The sequence below is a fragment of the Drosophila takahashii genome, chromosome X, assembly GCF_030179915.1.
Source record: "Drosophila takahashii strain IR98-3 E-12201 chromosome X, DtakHiC1v2, whole genome shotgun sequence".
Taxonomy (NCBI): domain Eukaryota; kingdom Metazoa; phylum Arthropoda; class Insecta; order Diptera; family Drosophilidae; genus Drosophila; species Drosophila takahashii.
The window spans coordinates 26738656-26757411 of record NC_091683.1 but is presented as its reverse complement, the minus strand read 5'-3'; the positions used below and the strand labels follow the sequence as shown (position 1 = coordinate 26757411).

The 18756-nt window shown below is 31.9% G+C and overlaps 1 protein-coding gene across 1 annotated transcript; it reads left to right on the top strand.

Moving 5' to 3' along the window:
* The first annotated feature begins 12950 nt into the window (after positions 1-12950).
* Positions 12951-16451, top strand: LOC138913894 (uncharacterized). The gene is made up of 5 exons (XM_070219050.1): positions 12951-13698; positions 14541-14611; positions 14679-14738; positions 14804-15105; positions 16410-16451. The coding sequence occupies exons 1-5, from the start codon at positions 13673-13675 to the stop codon at positions 16449-16451; spliced, it is 501 nt and encodes a 166-aa protein (XP_070075151.1). The 5' UTR covers positions 12951-13672.
* Positions 16452-18756: the final 2305 nt, after the last annotated feature.

Here is an 18756-nt window from a genome sequence, read left to right as displayed (position 1 = left end):
ATTTTTTCTGCGTCGGGATGGCCGCTCTTCAAAATTAGGTCTAATAGTAAATTATATACAACGGGGTTAGGCTGCTCGAGAACAAGTAACCTATCTCTAGTTTGGCTCCGCCTTATATATGCCAAGGATCTCGATTAGTCGGTAAATCGAACAGATTAATTCTTATCGATAATGAACTGGGTTTCAGATGCTTCGCTTAGTGGGGTGGCATTTGATAACGCGTTACTTGAATTTGCGCGCCCTTTGACCAAAACTCATTTTAATAACACAGTGCAACAAAATTAATGCTTTTTACATTTACCTCGATGGATGCTACATAGATGAATTCGTTACAAATTCCCAAGTTAAACTGCGTTTTCCAAAAAGTTCCATAGCACAAGGACCTCAAAATTCGAAAAATGCTTTGTTTTTATGTTAAAGTTTTTTAAATAATACACTCTTTATCTTTCAAACCCTATACTAAACAAATTATAGAAAACATAGTCAAAAAGGGTGAACTTCCGTTTAGCTCCACCCCCGATTTCGACCAAACTTTCAAAATCCACGTTATTTGGGGTCCTGATTATTGGAAAAATAGTCAAAGTTGGTGCAAATAAGGGGATCATGGAAAATAACGGTAAAAAGTGTTTTTCTTAAATATCTTCGAATATAATAACTTAATCAAAAAGCTAGCTAGGAGAAATGAAAGCTATTAAATAAATGAGTATTTTATGTTTTATACATTTTTTCTGTAAAACTAATAGTTTTTGTTAAAAACGCTAAATAAGAATATTTTTTCACAATGTTTGAAAATAAACAAGAAAGAAAGTTAACTTCGGCCAGCCGAAGTTTATATACCCTTGCAGGTATGCCTACTTAAAATGTTGTTTTTACATTGTCAAAAATCAAAACGCCTTCTTTCTACACAGTTACAATAGTTATACCCGTTACTCGTAGAGTAAAAGGGTATATTGTATTCGTGCAAAAGTATGTAACAGCTAGAAGGAAGCGTTTCCGACCCCATAAAGTATATATATTCTTCATCAGGGTCACTAGCCGAGTCGATCTAGCCATATCCGTCTGTCTGTCCGTCTGTCTGTCTGTATGAACGCTGAGATCTCGGAAACTAGAAAAGCTAGAAGGTTGAGATTTTCCACACATATTCTTGGGCCTCCTAGGCAGCGCAAGTTTATTTCAGCCGAGCGTCAAGCCCCCTCTAACGCTCACAATCGCCCACTAACGATTTTAAAATGTGTCCTGTGCCCACATCTTTAAAGATTTCCGAGAAGTATAAATGCAATTTTGTTGTGTATATTTATACCTATCGAAATGTAGAAGACATTTTTTCAAATCGGACCATTCATTAAAAAGATATACGCAATCAAAATTTATATATCTGAGGTTCGAATATTAGATAGTCGGGACACCAACCCGAGTGCAGCGTTCGCACTCCCTTTAGCTGAGTGACGGGTATTAGATAGTCGGGACACCAACCCGACTATAGCGTTCTCTCTTGTTTTTCTATTATTTTTTTGATTAATCCTATGGGAGCCATAAGATATAGTGGTCCGCTCCGTCTGGTTCCGACATATGTACTACCTGCAATAGAAAGAATACTTTTGGGAAAGTTTCATCGCGATAGCTTTAAAACTGAGGGACTAGTTCGCATAAAAACGGACAGACGGACAGACGGACAGACTGTCAGACGGACATGGCTAGATGGACTCGGGTATTGATGCTGATCAAGAATATATATACTTTATGTGGTCGGAAACGTCTCCTTCACTGTGTTGCAAACATCTGACTGAAATTATAATACCCTCTGCAAGGGTATAAAACCCGTTGGAGCACACTTGCGTCATTTTGCTCGATATATCGCGCGAAAGCTTCATGTTATATCGGTGTGTCAAAATTTATATCGGTGTCTCTCGATGTATTAGCAATGATACTACCTAAGCACGAGAATGGCTTTACATATTTTAGGAAGAGCATTTCTGTTCTCGTAGTTAAATATAACATTAAGGGCCGGTTTCTCGAGTGCCGGCTAACATTTCTCGAACAGATAAAGTCCCTGCTAAGGCATTTTGGCTTTCTCGAGCATAAATGTGAGAGCTAACTTTGACAGGGACTCGGAGTCCCTGTTAAGCGTTTTCGACTCGATAGAATGACAGCTGATTTCCCAAAGCCAACTAAGAAGAAGAAACGAAATCACAGCTGACTTTTCCTTTGAATTATACCCAAACAGCTGATGAAATAATCGAAGCATGCCATTTTTTGCGCTTCACAGCACAATTCTGTGCGTTAACAGCACTCTGTAATTGTTTCTCGTTCAGATAAATTAAAGCAGTCGAGAAAGCGGATTTGCTTTTACGAACAGTTTATCTGGTCTTTAAGTTTTTCGAACAGATAGCTATCAGGGACTTTGACAGGGACTCGAGAAACCGGCCCTTAGAAAACAAAAGAAAATATAAATTATACAACGGAAATAAAATGTATTAACAAAAAATACATATAAATCGAGTATTACTATAAAAGAGTAGATGTCGATTTGCGTCATGTTCCCCCAGCCAAACCATAAGAGTAGTAGGATAATACGGGTGCTAACTCACTTTTAATTGATCGTGTCAAACCAATTAGCACCAATTAGTCACGCATGGTTGCACAGGTGTTATAATGACCTAATTAGCACATAGGTGTTATAATGACCTAATTAAAAAGTGTGGGAAAAAGGTTGGGAAAAATGGAGTGTGTAGGTGAGAAAAATGGTGAGAAAGGGGGAAAAGTGGAGTGTGTGCGTGACCGTTAAGATGCACACAGGTGTCATAATGACCTAGTTAGCATAAAAAAGGTCACTTAGAAAGAGTGTGAGGAAAGAAAAGAAATGGAGTGTGTGGGTCACCGTTAAGATGCACACAGGTGTCAGAATTTGTAATTGGTTCTGGTGTGTAGGAGTGTGAGAGAGGTGTGTTTTCTCATGCCTAGAATTTGTGTGTAGGAGTGTGAGAGAGGTGTGTTTTTTCATGCCCAGAATTTGTGATTGGTTCTGGTGTGTAGGAGTGTGAGAGAGGGGTCATGCCTAGAATTTGTGGTTGCTTAGAGTGATCTTTACCTGAAAATTGTGTGTAGGAGCGTGAGAGAGGGGTGTTTTATTATGCGTGTCCATTTTGTTAATTCAATTAGGATTGTAGATGATATCTGTTAGTGTAACCTATCTTCAGTGGTTTTGTGGACAAAAGTGTGAGTTCGAGAACTCCCCCCCCCACAAAAACAATGAGATTGTTTATTTAATCAAATGCGCTTTTATTTATTTAATCATATTCATGTAATATTAGTTTCCATTGAGTTTTTTAAACAAATTAATGTATCGTTTCATCAGTTTTAAGACATCTTCTTCTTTCTTTTCAATATGCATACATCTGCAGGTGTCAGGTCCGACTTTACAATCATCATATGCCCATGCACAGGATGATAGGTGTTCCCCATACTTGGAATGAATTACTGGGGTGACTTTAACATCTTTAAAAAATGTATGAAATGATTTCAACCTCGAAACATGTTTTATATCTTTATTTTAGAATTTCAATATATGATGAAATTAATTTTCTAACTTTATATTGTTGAATTACAAAATGAAAACAAGCACACGTTTCTATATTATCATTAGAAAATTTACATAAATTAAAATGTTCTCCAAATGTTGTTTTTATAATCTCCTTCACGTCAATACTTATGAACATGTCCCTTGACTCCAACAGTAATTTCAAGTCCTCTTTTGAAATCATATTTCCAAATGTATTAATAAATAAAGTAATTTTATTTATCAAGGAAGAATAATTCGGTATATTTGGATTTTTATTAGAATCCGACATTTCGTAAACTTCTTTTCTCGACTCTCAAATTGTGAATGAAAGAATGAATGATGAAAAGTTGTTGTTGCTAGCAGTTTTCTTTTGTGTAAAAGTTTAAGATTTTATGAGCATTGTTGAGTGAGCAGACACCATCTAGAGCATGTAATGAGCAATATGGGAAGTGTTTTCCATCCATTATTTTTAGAGAGGGACATCCAATTTCATCAATGTTAATTACATCATCAATTTTTAAAAATTTTTGCAGGAATAACCTTTTTTGATATCCTTTACAAATTATTTCCTTTTTTCTAATTATTTCTCTTAAATACACTTGTATTTCTTTGAAAAAGTATACTCCATCGTTCCAATAAATTTTATGATGTTTTTTTGTTAACCAAGTAGCTGTTTTGCTACATTTTTTATTCAATGCAATAAAATCATGTGGAGAGTGTATGAGAAAATTAGAGTTCAAGTTTGTTTCGTTTTTGAATACGACTCCAATTTCTTTTAGAATAAATTTATTATTATTCCCTTGAAATCCTTGAACATCAATTGCAACAATATCTTCACTCATGATTACTTGATTGTTTGTTAGACAATCCGCTGAACTAGACCATTCAACGGGTTATATTCAACTAAACGATCATGTATCAGCACGCAATATACTTGAGCATTTTCGATAGCGGGCTTGCTAAGTTGAATTGAAATCCTAACATCAATGGGCCCCGATTTAACCATTTCATTTTGATATGATAAGTCTATTACGATAATAGGAGCTTTTAATTTAAACTCTGCAGGTGATAGTAAAGGAGATTCACTTCGATTATAGTAGCTAGTTTGAAACTTGCAATACATTTCATAAAGGTGGGCAAATCGTTCTTTCTCAAAGTCCAAATTCAAGTCATCGTAGGGATATGTTTCAGAGTTTAAGTAGACCTTTAGATTTCTTAAATTGTTTGTAATCAGATGGTGATTATCTTTAAATGCAATTAAAGCAAATCGTGGGCGCTCGCGGTTAGCCGATAATTTAACGTTCCAAACATGATGTATTCCATTACTTAGTTTAGGATTAATGTATGTATCCCAACTACGGAATGCAATTGGTAGATTGGATCCACTTTTTATAATATCATACATTTTAATTTTCGTTGAATCGCTGGGTGTTATATGAGGAAGTTTCCATGTAATATGAGTCATATTGAGATGATATTTTCCGACTCTTACTCCATTCTCATTTTTATCTTCCTCAAGTACATCATTTAAATTTTTTGATATCAATAGTACTAGTTCATGTTTACAATTTAATAAAACTTTTTTGAAATCTTCAGCAAATCCAAGTAGATTTTTAAGGGGTATTGAAAAGTTAAAGTTGGGGCTTATATTGAAATCGGATCCTCCACTCCATCCAGAATTGTAAAGTCTCTTGCTTTCAAACTGATTTAAAGAAACAAAGTTTTTTATTGTAGAAGTAATACCACTAAACCTTGTTCTATCTATCTCAACACCATTTATTTCATAGCGTATTTCATCTAAAAAGTACGCCATGCAATTATTTCTCATCCTCCCAATAACATTTTGAGTTTCTACCGCCCCCCCTTCCTTAATTAGAGTAATATCTCCTTGAAAATTTAGAAGACTCTCATGGGGGAGTACATATAAATCTTGATTTTGAATTGTAATTCTTATCTCATCATTCGGTTTAAATGATTGTTGATACGGTGAATAACTGTGATATTCTTTCTTCGATATACTATCATCAGAGAAAGGATTTTCTCGTACCTCCAATATTTCATTCTGACCCATAACTTTAGTTAAACTCGTACTTTGAAGCCCAGTGATTTAAGAATTAACTTGTTTTTTAATGTAATTGTGTGTCTTTTTACATTCGATCCTCTTCCTATAACTTTATGTTTGAAAGTGTGCTGATGATGGTAAGTATCATCTCTTTTATTATATATAATCATTGTATTAGTCTTAAATGTAAACGAATTGTATAGTTTTCACCACGTAAATTAATAAGTTCACCGTTCTGATCAGTTATGTGTATAGAGAGTGTACTTATTTCTCTAGTGTTGACTGGTAAGTAAATGAGATTGTGTGGTGTGATATTCATTTTATAGCCCGGTGGAACATTAATTCCGAATTCGTATAATGAATGATCTTGCCTACTATCAATATATGATCCGCTCACAATATTACATACTAAGCGTATTGTGTTTATTTTTAAAATGTTAACAGGTTGATCCGATATATATGTTTTTTTCAGGTCGGGGTAGATTATTTTTTTATTGAAACCAAGCAATTGTCCAATGGAGTTGTTTTTATTAAAATAAATAGGTTCCTTGGTAGTTGTAATATGAACTTGAAGTGTGTTATTATTACTTTCCATTTGAAATGTTTTCTCAAGATCATAATCATTTAGTTTATTTTTTAGAAAATCATAAATATCATTGAGTTCATATGATCCTATGGGGAGTTCAATAACTTTATCACCAATATGAAATAGATTATTATTTATATCAACATTGGGTATAGAGTTGTACATATGAAAGTCAATGAGTGCACACTCATAGTCACCATTCGTCAGTTCTATGGGTGGGAAATAAGTAATGTTTGTAATGGGTTCATTACCATTTAGTGTAAGAGTGAATGATCTACTCATTTTGGAATCTAATAATGAACTGTGAAAATATAGCCTACAGAACGAAACTTATATTCTCAAATAATTATAAATTCATTAAAACCCTTCCTATATCTTCCTTTTTCCATATCGTTATCTTTACTTATTATGAGGAATCCGTATTTATCGCTCCAGCACTTTTGACAAATTTTCATAAATGAATCATAAGACATATCAGTATTTACATGATCACGATATATATGTCGCATATTTAAATCATCTTGTTTAAACATTATAATCATATTAGCGTTATCACGTATTAGATGTTTTGGAATATGAGTATACGTTTGACATAGGTAAAAAGAATCTATATTTTTATGACGTCCCATACAAAAATATGAACGAATGTTGTTTTGTTTTTCACAAGCAACATCATCAAAAATCATAATAGAGTTTTATTTAACCTTAGCGGGTGGTAAAACTTCATCATTTTGTGAGAATGTATAATATCCCATACCTTTTATCGGTTTAATTAGTTTCTCTCATACTTTGGTTGGTATAAACTCTTTGAGAATACATATATATTCTCAAATTTAAGTCCGTTTGGACTTTCAATAAGACTGAGCATAACATTTGTTTTTCCACAGTTTGACGGACCGACAACCAATGCTCTTATTGTATTGGGTAATAAAGAACTATGTCGTGGAGCTGAATTTTTAAATGATTGATCACCACCCTCGATATTTCTAACATAGATTTCTTGTTTTTGACGTATTAAACGCATATTCACATGTGTAATGTAGTTCATTCGATGAGAAATGCTCCTTGATTAAACATTATATAAAATGGGTAAAAGTTTTTATAATTGTTACAGTCAGAGTTCAAACTTGAAACGAGGTAGTGGTATTATCAACAAAATAATTAACACACTTCCATTTGAAGCACATATTCCTGGGTATAATTTTTGTGGACCTGGAACAAAGCTTAAACAAAGGTTGGAGCGCGGTGATCGTGGGATAAATCAATTGGATGAAGCTTGTAGAGTACATGATATTGCATATTCACAAAATAAGGATCTAGCGGATCGACATAAGGCTGATGCAATATTAATAAATAAAGCGTGGGAACGTGTTGGAGCAAAAGATAGTAGTATTGCAGAGAAAACAGCAGCATACTTGATTACAAATATTATGAAAACAAAAAAGAAATTCGGAATGGGTGTGAAGAAGAAAACAAAGAGAAAGTGTAAGAAGAGGAGATCAAAGGTAAAGAGTTTTTCAAATGTTGTCCAAACAGGAATGCGGGCATTGAAAACTCAAAAACCACTAGATCTAATGAGTGCAATCAAGGTTGCGCGTAAAGCAGTCAGTAAAACAATTGGTAGAAATAAAAAAAAAATTAAGATTCCTCGCATCATTAATGTACCGAAAATTGGTGGTTTTTTTACCTATTGTACCCATTTTGACTGCATTAAGTGCATTAGGTAGTCTTGCCTCTGGTAGTGCAGCCATTGTTAAAACTATTAATAATGCAAATATTGGAAAAAAACAATTAGAAGAGAGTAAACGACATAATACAAAAATGGAAAGTATTAAGGTGGGTGAAGGAATGTTTCTAAAACCTTATAGAAAAGGTTATGGATTATATCTCAATCCATTTAGAGGAAATCCAAAAAACTGATTACTAAGCTACCTAAAAAACCGCTTTCAAATTTTGAAATTTTGAATTTTGGTCAAAAGTATATTCCACATTTCCGAGGTGTGTTTATGAGAGACTCACTACCAAAATCTCCTTGGAGAGAAGAGTCAGGAATTATAAACCTAGATGATAGTTCATCAAATGGTACACATTGGGTAGCTTACAACAAAAATAAAAAAAGTATACATTATTTTGATAGTTTTGGAAATTTACAGCCCCCAAAAGAAGTTGTGAAATACTTGGGGAATAATATTAACTATAATTATGAGAGAAAACAGGTCTTTAATAGTACCAACTGTGGACACCTCTCCCTCCAATTCTTACTCTCTATCTCTCCCTAACTTTCTCCTCATGGTCCAGTGACTTCTCTTTGATTCTCTATGATTCTTGAAACCCACTCTATTTCACATGCTATTCGCTGCTATGATTGGTCAATTCTATATCAAGAAAGAGATAGAAAAAGGAGGGCTAGTTTACCAAAAGGTATAAAAACTCGATCAAAAGTTATTTTAAGTCGCATTTGAAAAACCACTTGTAAACTGTCTCAACCTAAGTTTTAAGTTGCAAGTTTTAACGTAAATCATCTCGCAAACAAGAAAAACAGTTAAAACAATAATAGCAAGAAAAAACAACTATAAAAAACAACTATAAAAACAACTACAAACAACTACAAACAACTACAAACAACTACAAACAACAAAAACAATAACAATAACAAGAAGAAACAACTAGATGAAGAAACAACTACAAATGGTCAACCCAGAAATGATGAAGGTACTCAAGGATTTTAATGCTAACCTACCAAAGCCTCTCTTAACAAAGACAAAGATGGAATCGGATGTGTGCTACCCTATTCGACGAGCTCAACGCAAAAAAAACAGCTTTGGAATGGCCCTCACTCTTGAACTTGAAGAGTATATGCTGTACTTACCGGAACGATACTCGACTTTAGATGATTCAACCATTGAATATATAAAAGATAATCTGTTTTGTATTATTAAAAGGAATGATAACAACCTCTATTTAGAATTAAATAAAGCTTAAAATGTATTAAATTTTAATATTATTAATGTACTTATTTTATCAAATAAAAATAAAATTTCATTAAACTCAAAACACTTTGTTATAAATATTTATATTATACTACATTTCCCCGCAGTACTACATGAGTATCAGAGAAAACTACAACAATGAAGCGAAATCTTTTAGAACAGTTGACAAAAAGTAGGAATTCATTAAAAAGAAAATTTGATGAATTGAAGCAAAAAAAAATGAGAACGTATCAAATTTGGAGGAAACTTTTAAACCTATTACAGAACCTTTAAATGAATTACTAAGTGAAAATAAAAAATTAAATAAGAAAAAAAAGTATATTAATGATACACACAATGTTAAGACCAAATTCAAGAAAGAGAAAATTAACGTACCTAAAACTAATAAAAGGGTAGAGGAGAGAGTAATTGAAAGTGATAGTGAGAGTGATGCTTATGTTGATGCTTACTCAGAACACTCTCATATAGATGAATCTGATGTTTCACAGCAGTCTCATATAGATGAAACTGACATTTCTCATGAATCTCTTATAGACGAATCTGATGTTTCACAACAGTCTCATATAGATGATTTAAATGAAAGTGTATATGAAGAAACCGAGGTGAAGTATAATATCAACATTAATCAGTTAAAACAAGAAAAGATTTTAGATAATAGTTATGGACCAAGAGAAGAAAATAATATTTTAATGTTGGGTAATATTACACTTAAAATTAAAAAAAATGAAATGGAATTAGGAAGCGGAAAATTATGGACTCTATCACCTGGTTTATACTCTTTAATTTTTCATAACAATCCTAAGGATTATACTAAGAATGATTTAAATTCATATAGAAACATTTTAATTGAAACAAGTGCTCACAAAAGAAACTACCAACCAGATGGTCAAATAAAAGGAAATCGTTCTAAAAAATATTCTTCAATTATTAAACCATTAATATCATCGTCTTCAGTAAATAAAGAATATACCGGTTCTGGGTATATGAAGCTACAAAAATTACCACCAAATTATGTATATTGGGATAATGTGAATGAACTTGTTGAAAGATTACAACTCTTAATGGCATCAAGAGCTGCTGGTAATAATAACCATACTAATGAAATTCTTTCAATAATAGAAGAATTGCGTGAAGCAAAAATAATATATTAATAAAATGGAAAACATTTTCTCATTTGGTTTAATAGTAAAATGTTTTTTTCCTCACTTTTCAAAAGGGAAGTTGAGAGTCTTACAGGTTTAAATCTAGATACTGATGGTCACATAAATGTTCAGAAAAAAAGAATTAAAAACTCTTCAAAACCAATAAATGGTAATGATTTGGCTATTAAATTTTATGTAGATGAGAAAATTAACGAAGCGAAATCACAACAAATCGAAACTATAACTAAATCATTTCATCAACGAAATAAAAGAGTATCAGAGTTGGAAAGTAAAGTAATAAAAATGGTATCTCAAATGGAGTATATACATAATAGATTAAAAGAGCCTCTTGATAAATTGGAAAATCTTAACAATTTCATAAATCAAAATTTACGGAAAAAACCCGCACCAATCACTCGTTCTGATCAGATACAAATAGATGGAACGATACTTCGAGGTAGTCCATTTTCACATCGTAAAAACGAAGAAGAAGAGGTCTTAACAATTAATGTGGATCATACATAAATATACCGTTCTTTCATTTTTTATTTTATAATTAAAATGTCAGTTGATAAGTTTGGTTGTTTTTTAAATGAGAAAGAGTACTCAAGAGATATAACAAAAGGTGTAGAAAAATTTCAAAGTATACTCAATGATTATGATGGACATTTAAATATTCAGAGGAAACGATTTAAAAATTCCCTACCCCCCATTCATGAAAATGATATTGCAACAAAATTTTATGTTGATGATGAAATAAGTAAACTAGTACAGAATACATCTAGTGAAATTTCTAAACAACCACAAAAACAAGAAATCTTTAGATTTAGACCTCGAATCAATAATATTGAGGGAAAAGTGAGTGAAATTTCTAAAAATTGGACTATCTTTTGAAAACTATTAATAAGATAGTAGAGGATATAAATGAAATAGAAAGTAACATTTTCAATTATATCATTGCACCGACTGCAGTTTTAAAAAGTGAAACTGAATCTTTAGAGAAGAAACCATTTGTACCAAATCAAATAAAGTCATGAGTAAACGAGATATTGTAAATGAGTTACATCGACCATCATTCAAGAATTTTCCAAGACGTAGAGTTATAGTAAAGGGTATTAATGATTTATGGCAGGCTGATTTAGTTGAAATGGGGGCATATGCATCATCGAATAAAGGCTTTAGGTATCTATTAACAGTAATAGATACCTTTTCTAAATATGGATGGGGTGAAGCAATAAAATCAAAAAATGCAGAAGAAGTTACAAGAGCAATGGAAAAAATAATAAAATCTGGTCGTGGAGTACCAAAGAATTTACAAACAGATAATGGAAATGAATTCTATAATAAACAATTTAGAGAATTAATGAAACGATATGAAATTAATCATTACTCAACATTTAGTACTCTTAAAGCATCTATTGTGGAACGTTTTAATAGAACAGTAAAAGAACTTATGTGGCGTGAGTTCAGTTTTAATGGAAAATATACATGGCTTGAAATATACAAAGAATTGATTAATAATTATAACAATAGGAAGCATAGAACAATTAAAATGAAACCCATTGATGTTAATGCTAAAAATGAAAAACAGATTTTGATGAGATCATACAATCATCTAAAAATATTCATAAATGGAGAGTTTAAAGAGGGGGATCATGTACGAATAAGTAAATATAAGCATGTCTTTGAAAAATGTTATACTCCAAACTGGACAACGGAAAATTTTCGAATTCAGAAAGTACAAAATACATCACCCACCACATATTTACTTGAAGACTTGAAGGGTGATCCAATTCAAGGGGGCTTCTATAAACAAGAAATTAAAAAAACAAAATTCCCTAATACTTATCTTGTTGAAAAGATTCTGAAACAAAAAGGTTATTATGTGCTTGTGAGTTGGCTAGGCTTTTCAAAATCGGAAGATAGTTGGATTCACAAAAAAGAAATTCTATAAAATCAAGAAAATGCGAAGAAAAATTAAATTCCACAGATTGACGTCAATGCCTCAAATCAAATTATGTTTCTTCACACGCACAATTCCTATTTATAAAGTGTGAAGAAACATGTGAAGATAAGAATTCGAATGGAATTGATTATGTGCTTGTGCGTTGGTTAGGCATTTCACACATTGACGTCAATGACTCAAATCAAATTATGTTTCTTCACACACACACACACACACACAATTCCTATTTATAAAGTGTGAAGAGACATGTAAAGATAAGAATTCGAATGGAATTGATTATGTGTTTGTGAGTTGAGTAGGTTAAGAGAGCGTGCGTGTACAGATAAGAATTCGAATGGAATTGATTATGTGCTTGTGAGTTGAGTAGGTTAAGAGAGCGTGTGTGTGTGCAGATCAGAATTTTGTATGGAACTTAAACTCTAAAGAATCTAAAACAAATAAAAAAAAAAATAATTGTATAGTTACGCACTGTCTAGACTTTTCCAAAATTAGCTGATAGTTGGATTCACAAAAACAACAACTTGAGGCATACAATCAATTAAAATGTACGCATTGACGTCAATGCGTGAAATAGACTCATGTATATATTTATATATATACATATACAAATCTAGATGTTATAAAGGGGGGAAGCATTTTAAAAAGTTTTCAGTTTCCGTCTATTCGTTCCCGCAAATCAATTTCGGATCGTTTACTCGTTTGCGCAAGTCAATTTCGGATCGTTTATTCGTTTGCGCGTGCATTTATCAAACAACTTAAAATGTCGTTCTTGATAATATTTTTTTTAATATCATTAATGAATCCGGTTGTGAAAATGTTGCCGGTGCCTAGTGAAATGTTAATCATTGACAAGCCCTCTATCTCAAATAACTCAATTGGAGTATTTATAAATATGCCAAAATTAAATAAAATCATAAAAATTGACTTAAAATTCGAGATCTTGGAAGATAGCCATATTTTTATGGATCTTATGAACAATAATACTAATGACAGTGAAAAAAATTTAAAAAGTGAAGTGGACATGAAAATAATTAATGCTAATAATAGTATTAATACAACTGTGCTTGAAGAAAAAATAAAAACAACAACAACAATTACACCTACAACATCAACATCAACATCAAACCCACCTACTTTGATAAGTAATAAGGAGGAGGAGGAGGAAGAAGAAGAAGAATCAAGTACCCCAACATCTACAACAACAACCACATCTGCAACTACAACTACATCTGCAACTACAACAACATCTGCAACAACAACAACAAACTCACTCAATCATTTTGATATTACTAAAGATACAAATTTTGAGAAAATAGAAAATAAAAGCGTAGGAGCTGAAAAATCACAAGGAATTGGTATTGGTATCGATGATAGTGAGTCAGAATTTCAAAACGTAAGTGAAGCACCTAAAATAACTAACACAACTCAAGAAATAGGGATTGGTATCAATGATAGTGAGTCAGAATTCGAAAGTATAGGACGAGTTCCAATAAAAAGAAATATCACACATAAATTAAAAAACACTGTAAACATGCATAACACTGAAATAGAATTTACAAAGAGAGGAATAATAGAGAATTTTAAAAAGCAATTAATTGAGAATGAAAGGAAAATAGGGGGGCATCTGGATTTAGGAAGAAGGGGGTTAAATAGATTCTTCACCGTAAAATATAAAAGTGCTACGGTAGGTGTTAAATGTCACTACAATAATATATATAGAAGATTGAATTTTAAACGTAGTGTAAATAAATCTAAACGTAGGAATTCAAAACATATAACTACTCCCCACCACCACCACCACCACCACCACCACCACCAGCAACGAAAATCTAAACGAAATATTAGTCCTCCCCTAGCAACATTAAGAATAAATTGCTTTGAATTTGCTGAAGTTCTAACACATGCACTAATACATGCAGAGAGACAGAAAGATTGGAAAGTATATGAAAGAATTTCGAAAGATGCTGATATTATTTCTATGCAAGAGAGTAAAAGGGAAGAGATTGGAGATGTAGAACCAGGATATCTTGGAGATGACCCACAAATAAATGAAATAGGTATTGAAACAGCAGAAAAAATTAATGCAATATATTTGAGAAAGAGAAATATAGAATCTCAAATGCTAACTGAGTATTTAAATAAAAAAGAAAGTGAGATTAGTACAGATACAATTCTAATTAATGATATTAATGACTTCAAAATAACTAATAGTGATACTATAATCTGATTGAGTAGGGAAATATGTTTGTTTTTGCAGAATTTAAATAAAGAAGTTGCTAATACTATTTCGAGTGGAGTACAAAAAGGTGAGTTGAATAATAAATATACATATATATAAAATAATATTTATACTAATAATATTTAGATTTTCAGAATTTCAAAACTTTAACAAAAAAGTGGTTAATAATACTATTTCGAGTGGAGTACTAAAAGGTGAGTTGATTAATAAATATACATATATAAAATAATATTTATACTAATAATATTTATATTTTCAGAATTTCAGAACCTTAACAAAAAAGAGGTTAAAGACGACGCTCTGGGTTCGTATGATGAAGATGACGATGATGATGATGATGATGACCATGATGTAAATATTTTCGATGAGGATAATCCAGAGCCATGTATTACAAGATCACCTAGTGAGGAGGAATCTATTCTTGTCGAAGGTGGAATAAGTAACTACATACAAACTATTCCTTTAAATTTAGATAAGGATAATGATGAATATATAAAATCAATTCCTTTAAGTAATGATGATAATAAAATCTATATATTAGAGTGTGGTATAAATAGTTATGTACAAACTATACCACTAAATATAGAAGAAAGTCAGCAAATTGAATGTAATTCGAAGAAAAGATTTTAATTGTTCTTTAAAATAAAAAATTTATAATATTGTTTTTGGAAATTTTAACATTAACCTCTAATAAGCTATGTTTGTTCTTTAAATTTAAAAAAAAAAAAAATATTTTATAATATTGTTCTGAGAAATTTTAACATTAACCTCTTAATAAAGCAATGTTTATTCTTTTAAAAATAAAAATTTTATAATGCTGTTTTGATTTGTAATATTTGGTTTATACATTACCTTTAATTAACCTTTAAATAAAAAGTGATGTTGGTAGATTATTATTATTATTATAGATTTCATTTATTTTTATTATAGATTACATTTATGCTTTTTCACAATCCAGTAAATTTATTTCTAATTCTGTATAAAACATTTCAAATGTACAATCATCAATATTTTTCTTTAATTTTTCTATTTCAATGTCTTGATTATTATTTCTATTAGAACAATTCTCTATTTCTTTTATTCTTTGCTCGAAAACATAAATATTTGCATTTATTTCATCAAGTTTATTTTCTAATTTGTTTTCTTCTATTTTATAATGTCCATATTGTAATGTATTAATTTTATCGTTTTGTATAACGAGCTTTGTATCTTTGTGACTGAGAACAACTTTTTTACATTTAACTGTTGATAAAAGATGATTTTTAGATCTAATCATTGACATAGATCCGACCACTTCCTCTTCTGAAACAAACATTTTTTAAAACTATTAAAAGTTAATTGATCAATAGCACTTCTTTTAACCCCCTTTGATTTTTTCACTGTTTTTTCAGAGATGTCATTAATATTAGATGACCTAAAGGCATACATTTTCGATCTTAAACCAACAAATTCAGTCATCGGTCTTCCATTGAGTTCATCTTTAAAAAATCCCAACCTCTTTTTATTAGCTTTAGGAAAATTATAGAGATTTAATAATTCATCAGAATAATCTGATGTATCAAACTTCATCTCAATATCATTCTGAATATCTTTATAAAAATCATCAGTATTAATTGTGTATATAAAAGAATCTGTATCCATATAATTTAATTGCACATTTTCATTGTATTTGGGTTTTATATAATTATAATGAAAATCATACATTTTCCATTTTGATAAATCTAATACAACAAAACCCAAATATACAGGTTTATTGTATAACACATTTAACCTTTTCATTTGAAAAGCAAAGAAGTTTTCTGAAAACTGTTTTACGCTATGGAAGTTGGACTTTGAAATAAGAGATCTAGCACAATGTCTTTTAGGTCCAGCAGAGTCTAATGGTGAAGCACTTTCCCATTCTGTAATTAACTTTACATCCACTCTTTTATCAACATTTTCCATGGTTTTTCCATAGACAGCATTATTTAAAAGGGCATAGCGTCATAATTCCTCCGTCATAATTCCTCCCAGTACATTTGGTCCGAGAACTTATGTCGTTTTTTTCTGGAGAAATTATGTCGCTGCTAAACGTCATAAGATCGCTCGAAATTGTGTCGTTTAAAAATTATTTGTGGAGAACTTATGACGTTTAAAAGTGACATAAGTCCTCCGAGGAATAAACGACATAATTTCTCCAGCCGAGAAATTATGTCGCTGCCAAACGACATAAGATCGCGCGAAATTATGTCGTTTAAAAATGAGTATACCATACATATATAGGTATATATATATATATAGAATATGTAAGGTACTGGGCCTGGTTTATTTAATAGTACATAAGATATTTCCCTGCAGGAAACGGAATCAGTTTTGGACTATTAAAAATACATTTTCACGAAAAAACTAAAAATTAATCTCGAAACCAACAAGTGATTCAATTTCACTAGTACTTGACGATGCCAAACTTGATGCTCTCCTAATTTAGTATCCAATCAATAGTCGCGGTCCTTAGAGAATTTCTGATAATTATTATGTAATCAAATACAGTAAATGATAATTAAATGGAATTAAAACAAACTTACTTTTTTTGAGGCAAGTCGCCCTCTCTAGGACTTGAACCCGGGAGCTTTGGGTTTGTAGACACACTAACTGATTGAGCCATACACGCATCACATTTTGTAATGCCCTAACAAGGTTTATGAATTTTAGTGTGACATAATTTAAAAACAGTGATTTTTTACATATGGACACTTCCACCAAAAGGTCCACCAAGCCAAAAAACTTGAAACTTGAAAAAAAACATATTTCCACATGATTTTGCTGCCATATTAGTTTTTAATTAGTTGGATCCTGAGCTAAACTAAAAATTAGGAGTATAGTTTGATTATTTTTATGACAAACCCCAATAATATACAAAAAGTTAGTTTTTGGCTATTTTTTTGTTATTTTTTGGACGTGTCTTCTGTTGTTAATTTATCCTATAGGAATGCTAATATGTGACATTTTTCTGTACTGAATGCTTCATTCACATGTTAAATTATTAAGTTAAAAGCAAAACATCCAGCAATTGAGAGATAGAGGTAAAGAAATCCGCTTTACAAAACAGTCGGAAAAAATGTCCCGAGCGACATGTCCCGAGCGAATGTTGTTGAAACTGCATAAAAAAAAGCATCACCTAGCAAACAAAAAGCAAAAAAAAAAATGTACACAGGCTGGGGATTGAACCGAGGTCCTCGAGTGTTCGATTTGTTTAGTGCTAAATTTCCCAAGACATTTACACTCTAGGCTATATTTTTGGATCATATGTATTTCATTTGCAACTAGTTAAATTCCAGTTGCCTTTTAACTAGACCCTAACATGTATTTGTTCTACCAGTTAAATATTTTTAAGGTTTTTTTTTGTTAGAAAGGTACTAGTCCGAGACAAGTTTATTTTTTACTAGTTTTGTATTAATCATTTTTTCGACTAGCACAAATTTTCTAGACCCTGTGTAGTCCAAATGCATTCAGACAAATTCCGGTTGCTTTATATTAGTTGTATAACTAGTTGTTTTTCAGACTAGTTCGCATTTTTCCTGCAGGGTTGTATGGAATAATGATAAATCAATGGTAGTTGGTTACGAAACGACTTCGAAGAACGGAACTTAGAGCGACGACACTTAGAGCAACTGAATGTAATGACTCTTGACGACTTGATTCAACTGGATTTGCGATGGACCCTCCGGCGTACCAACTTCTTGTACTCGGACTTGATTCCACGGCGACGACTTTAATTTCCTCTTAGCAATATTCTCCCGATGTGAACTCTTCGGTAGTTCAACTCTCTGTGTGTTCCTTCCACTTTTCTTGCCCCAGTCTTTCCTGTCTCCATCCGATCTGGCCACACCGTCTATACCGGAGCACAGCTGACCTGGCCGATGACAGCTATTGATATCGTGAACTATGTTTGACATTCGGCCATCCTGATACTCCGAGTCTGACCCAGACGATGGTCCATCCTCATTTTCGACTACGTACTTCCATAGCTTCATATTATCCGAACTAGTCGATGTAGCAATCAGTTCATTCAACTAGTGCAGCTTTTTTGACGTCATATCGTCCATTTCTCTTCACATTGGTTACTGTATAAGGACCAAGGAAAGAGCTAGCAAGCTTTTTCCCAGCAACAAATTGTGTCCTCTTTATGGCAACTAGATCTTCTTCTTTATAAACTTTTTCCATAACTCGTTT

Coding starts and splice junctions, on each gene's coding strand:
- LOC138913894 (XM_070219050.1), top strand. CDS start 13,673: ATGATAGTGAGTCAGAATTTCAAAAC. Junction 13,699..14,540: donor GTGAGTCAGAATTTCAAAAC/GTAAGTGAAGCA, acceptor CTGATTGAGTAG/GGAAATATGTTTGTTTTTGC. Junction 15,106..16,409: donor AGTGTGGTATAAATAGTTAT/GTACAAACTATA, acceptor AATGTCTTTTAG/GTCCAGCAGAGTCTAATGGT.